The 5,806-nt window shown below is 26.7% G+C and overlaps 2 protein-coding genes across 2 annotated transcripts in view; both read left to right on the top strand.

The window, feature by feature from the left end:
* LOC108770118 (odorant receptor 85c-like) overlaps positions 1–1,485 on the top strand; it is a 3,630-nt gene extending 2,145 nt beyond the window's left edge. The window contains exons 5-6 of the mRNA XM_018521429.1: positions 1,024–1,179; positions 1,408–1,485. Coding sequence (XP_018376931.1) covers positions 1,024–1,179; positions 1,408–1,461 — 210 coding nt within the window. The 3' untranslated portion in view covers positions 1,462–1,485. The remainder of the gene's footprint in view (positions 1–1,023; positions 1,180–1,407) is intronic.
* Positions 1,486–3,869: 2,384 nt separating this feature from the next.
* The window catches only part of LOC108770048 (uncharacterized), a 4,497-nt gene continuing 2,560 nt past the window's right edge, over positions 3,870–5,806 (top strand). Inside the window, exons 1-3 of the mRNA XM_018521339.1 lie at positions 3,870–4,318; positions 4,835–4,934; positions 5,162–5,281. Of these exons, the coding sequence (XP_018376841.1) occupies positions 3,870–4,318; positions 4,835–4,934; positions 5,162–5,281 (669 nt within the window). The remainder of the gene's footprint in view (positions 4,319–4,834; positions 4,935–5,161; positions 5,282–5,806) is intronic.

Here is a 5,806-nt window from a genome sequence, read left to right as displayed (position 1 = left end):
CCCCCCCCCCCTTAACGAAATCTTAATAAATAATTTATATAATAATACGCTATTTATGTGCTCACAAAATTCGCAAAAAAAAAATGTTTTGCGCTTCTTCCGTTTAGCTAAAAAAAAAATTTTTTTTGTAGGAGACTGAGTAGGCTGTTAGTCAGCCCCCCACGTGTTAATAACAACCGATTTGGAAAATCAAATACACAAGATTTATGCACTATTTATACGCTTTCAATTCACATATAGTTTCAATTTTTGTGCTGCATCCCTTAAGGCACTTCCCTCTTAGAGCAAACAGTCATATTCATCCCTGAGTCGTTTAAAATTGCAAAATTATTAATCGCTATCTAACTATGCAAAATATATCTTCAATTTATGCGCTACCATTTCCAAGCAATTTCTATTTTTGCGCTGCGTAATTTTGCAATTTTAAACGCTTTACGGATGAATATGACTGTTTGCTCCAAGAGGGAAGTGCCTTAAGAAATGCAGCGCAAAAATTGTAACTATGTGAATATGAAAGCGCATAAAGAGCATATAAATTCTGTGTAATTGATTTTCCAAATCAGTTGTTATTAACACGTGAGGAACTGACTGACAGCCTACTCAGCCCCCCCACAAAATAATTTTTTTAGCTAAATAAAAAAACTGATTAAAATTATTTTTGCGGATTTTAAAAGCGCATAAATAGCCTATTATTATATAATTTATTCATTAAGATTTGATTAAGTGAGGGGAGGGGCAAGTTATTACATAATTATTTTTCTGTTTCGTAAATAACAAAAATATTTATTTATATCAACTAAACAATTTAGTTTATATAAAATTACAAATTTGTTCAGTACATTTTAACAAAAGCTTTTTTCGGTATATTTCAACCAAATTTTTGTTGTTACAGCAAAATTTTGATTTATCAAACAAAACGTATTTTTTATTGTTTTAGTGTCATATGATAATGACTAATTTTTATTTGAATACGTACAAAGTACATAACAATTGATATCTAAAAGTGCTTCTAATATTTTCAAGTGCAACAAAATATATTATGCAGCATATAACAACAGATGGTACACTCTAAATTCAGAAACTATAGAAGATTTGTTGCTCTTAATGACAAGAGGTTCTAAATCGATTTATCTCACCGCTGGAAAAATGTCTCCTGTTACAATGACTACATTTTGCAGTGTAAGATTAATGTTTGACTTTGTCTTGAATATTAAGATATTGATATCTTAATATTTTAAACTAAAATTTTGTTAAAAATTATTATAGAACCTGTACTACATTTTAATATGTAAAATTTGATTTTTTTATTTTGTTCTATTTATGTACAACCATAGTACAATATGTATAATTATGGTAAATCCAAGTTATATTGTTAACTGTATAACTATTAAAATATATATTTTTCAGTTTGTGAGAACATCCGTTGGTTATATATCCGTCCTGCACACAATGAAAAGTTGATAAAAAGAATAAGAAGAATGTAAAATTTTTTCGGTGTGCAATTTTTAATAGAATATTGTAGCTTCTAAACTTGAGAATAAATAAATCTTATTGCTTTATTATGTACGACATGACGTTTTATATTAAACAGTAACAGAAAAATTGAAAATTTAATTTAAATTTAAGAATAATGATAGTTACAGATATCAATAGTTTCATGAATTTTAAAGTTAAAACATCCAGTTAAAGCATTAATTTTATTTTAGCACTGATTTTATGCAATATTATGTAATATAGATTAATCTTCAGTTTGGAATGAACTATTATATAATATTTTAAAAGCAATTCATTTAATAAAAAGTATGTCAAACTAAAATTGTTTAGTTTTTATGATAACTTCTTATGTTTTGAACAGTTTTATTCCATATGAACTATATTATGGTGGCACTCGAAATCATCTCCATTTAATAAAATAAAATAATTTATTTATATAAAAATTGTTTGTATTAAAACTATAATTTTATATCAAAAAATTCCCATTTCATTTTTAAATCTAAGACTGTTAATATGTTATAGATATAATATTTTCATTACTAAAAATATTAATTAGTTATATGTATATCCTTTCTGTTTAATATGAAGAGAATGGAAAAGTAATAATTTTTCCTTCAAGAAATAAAATTTCATAAACAGAGATCATTTAAACATATTCGTGGTATTTATATTACAAAAAAAATTTTACTATTAGTCATCAATTTCTAACTTTCTAAACAAGTTTCTAGAACGTTCTATGAGTTATTATTAATAACAAGAAGAATGCAGCAAAATAATTTTCCTTATTAATTTTATTGCGATTAAGTGTAGGCACACTAGTAATACACTACATTACAATACGTTACTTACACTACAATACATTATTATCAAGTGTGGTAGATATAACTGGTTACAATTTGACATTATAGCATAAAAGACTGACATCAATCGATTACTAAAAAAGTAAAAAGTATCTATAAACTGTTATTCAAGTTTTTTAATAGAATGTGAAACTCAAGTGAGTAGACACGTTATGACCGTTGTACATTTTTAATGATTCCTCTTTCAAAGTGATCGTCTCTCTCTTGGAGAATATTTCCCGCACGCAGTGAGTATTCTTTATTGCATACAAAATGACTTTGCTGCACGAAGAAAAAGCAACCGTCAGTCTCTACTTAACACTCAGTATGGATACTTCAAACTTATTGGGATATCGAGGTGCTTTATTACAGTTATCGTAATCAATTGACCAGGACTGTTTCGTAAAGAAAGAATATTTTAGAATATATAATATGAACATATATGATTATGCGTTCGTTAACATAATTTGAACATGTTCTCATTTGTATCTTGTATTCTTCTACGACACTCAATATAACTTCCATGCAAAACGTTGAAAAAACATTGCTAAGATGTTGCAATGTTTAATGTTGAAGTGTGAATGTTTTTTCGTTATATGTACATTTATATTATATATATATATATATTTTTTATTTTTAACAATATTTTAATACCACTTATTTAACCGTAACATAAAACATAAAACAGTAATAAATTTTTATCTTATTTTTGATAATGAATTTTAACGATAGATGTAATACAACGGATAACTTTTTTCTCGTTGTTATAATTTATTATTAAATAGTAATTAATTATTAGAATTTATAATAATTTACAAAGTGCATTAAAAACTGTTCTCTATTCTATATTTATAGCAAATTTCCACAATTATCGGTTGATAGAGCAAATACAATTTAATAATTAATTGATACTTCTATTAGTTTTTATTATTTACATTTTTTATAATATTTTTCATTATAATACTTCTTGAAACAGATAGATTTCGAATGGGCGGTGAAGATAAATCGTTTCAGTTTAAAACTAATTGGGCTTTGGCCTAAAACTAAATGCAACATTCAAGAGAAATTAACATATAGTTTCCGCCCTTTAATTATTGTCCTAATAATAATAATCGGTGTTCTGATTCCTTCAATACATTCATTGATAAGAATTCATTCGAATATTATGCTATTGATTGATAACTTGCAATTTACTCTACCGGCTATTACTTGTGCTGTCAGAATTATAATACTTTGGTGGAAGAAAAAAGGTAAATATAATTTATTTTATATAAATTGTCTTAAATACTAATAAATTGTATTGTATTATAAATTATTATTGTGTAATGTCCTATTTCAATGAAACATATAATAGATTTTATGATAGAATAATAACTATTTTATAAAATTTGAAAAAAAGAATTCTTATTTTACACACTGCGATGTAAATATTACTCGAGAATGTTGTCATATAAATAATTTTTTATTTATAAGTAACAGATTTTTGCAAATTTAAACAATTTTGTGACTTTCAAAGCTATTTTATGGATTTTAAACATGATCGCGGAGGATTGGCAAAAACTGAAAAATGCATATGAGCGAAGCATGATGATCAAAAGAGCGCAAACCGCGCGTATAATTATTATGTGCGCATATAGTGCAATGACAATAGCATTTACCTTTGTTGTCGTTTTGCCTATTTGTGGAATCTCAATCAGATATTTGACGAATGTCACTGATCCAGGCAAACTGTTGCCATTGCAAACGTATTATCCTTATGACGTGTCAAAAAGACCGCAATACGAATTGACATTCTTTATTCAGAGTATTGCTATTTTCTTTGCTATCTTATCTTATACTGGCATTGATAATTTTCTCGGATTATTGGTGTTTCATATTTGCGGCCAATTGGAAATTCTTAGATATCGTATCACTCATTTGGATAACTTTATCAATTTCCACGACATTCTAAAAAAGAATGTGATAAATCACATTCGACTACTTAGGTATTCAATAAATGTTTTATACATACGGACTTCTGCATATTATTTTATTAAATTATTATGTATTAACCCTTAGTACCCACATCTCAAAAAAGTCCATATTTAACGCTGGGTTACAAATACCACACCGGATATTTGTAACCCAGCGTTTTCTTTTGCTTGTATCTCAGATTGTAGTGCATTGATTTTAACTAATTTTTTTTTAATCTCTCTATCGTTTGAAGATTGAAAAAAAAATTTTTTTAGTTAGAAAGTCTAAAATGTCGTAGCACAAAAGATATTTTGCAATAAGTGAAAAGGGATCGGAAAAAAACGTCTGAACTATGAAAATCGGGGGGGGGGGGGTTACGCTAACCCTTTGTGGGTACTGAGAGTTAATTAATTATGCATTAATCAAATTATAAAAGAGCACTATATGTTTCTTACCCATTATATGAAAATGTTTTTAGAACTATTATTCATTAATTCTTATATATTCTTCCAACTTTAATCGAAGATAAATACAATATCATTTTATAGAGCCATCGCTGTTATAGATGATACATACAATATAATTCTCTTAGTATTATTTTTATACTTTGGTATACTTTTTGCTTGTTATGGTTTCCTGATAATAAACGTAAGTGTTTAAAAATATTTCACACATTTATCGCGCCTTTTAATTTGTGTTAATACATTAGAAAAAAAAGAAAATTTATCATGTTTATGTTTTTGACAACGTTTCATATTCATCTAACGTTATTATTCACCTAACGCAATTTACTTTCATATTTAATATCCACAATACAATTTTCTTCCAAAAATAAATTGTATAAAGATTATGTCTTATTTACACGTGTCGTTTAGTTAATAGAAAAGGGGAATAATATATCAATTACTCACCTGACATATGAAGTATGTATTCTTGTCAACACATTTGGCCATATGTGTGTCTATTGTGCTGTAGGAGAAATTCTAGTAGCACAAGTAAGTTGAATAATATTTTTTTTTATGTTTTATTGTATTTTCACGATGTTTGTACTAACGTCTAGAAAAATATCATTTTTCCTAGAATTTCCCATCTTTATCAGTTATAGAAATTATACTGTCAATACATTAATTGTTAAATATAAAATACAAAATCACATAATATAAGATAAAATCAATACTTTAATTAAAAATTAAAAACAATATTTTAAGAATCTTTATTTTAGATCGCATATGTGAGAAACACAATCAATAATAGAAATTTAAAATGCCTATTACGATCGAAGCTGGATTTTCCTTATTGTACCGATTATTGCGAAGAATATATTAAGACCTCGGTGGTCTAATGGCTTAGGACGCTCGTACAGAATACAAGAGATCCGGATTCACGTCCTGGCCGAGGTAATATTTTTTGCGATAAATTTATTAACAATTTCAACATATTAACATCTTTATAATATGATGCTTGATGATAGCATTAAATTATTAAATTGCTTGTCAATTTAATTCGCGATTACTAGAGTA

This window comes from Trachymyrmex cornetzi, unplaced genomic scaffold (assembly GCF_001594075.2).
Source record: "Trachymyrmex cornetzi isolate Tcor2-1 unplaced genomic scaffold, Tcor1.1 scaffold99, whole genome shotgun sequence".
Lineage (NCBI taxonomy): Eukaryota > Metazoa > Arthropoda > Insecta > Hymenoptera > Formicidae > Trachymyrmex > Trachymyrmex cornetzi.
This window is presented reverse-complemented; position numbering and strand designations above follow the sequence as displayed.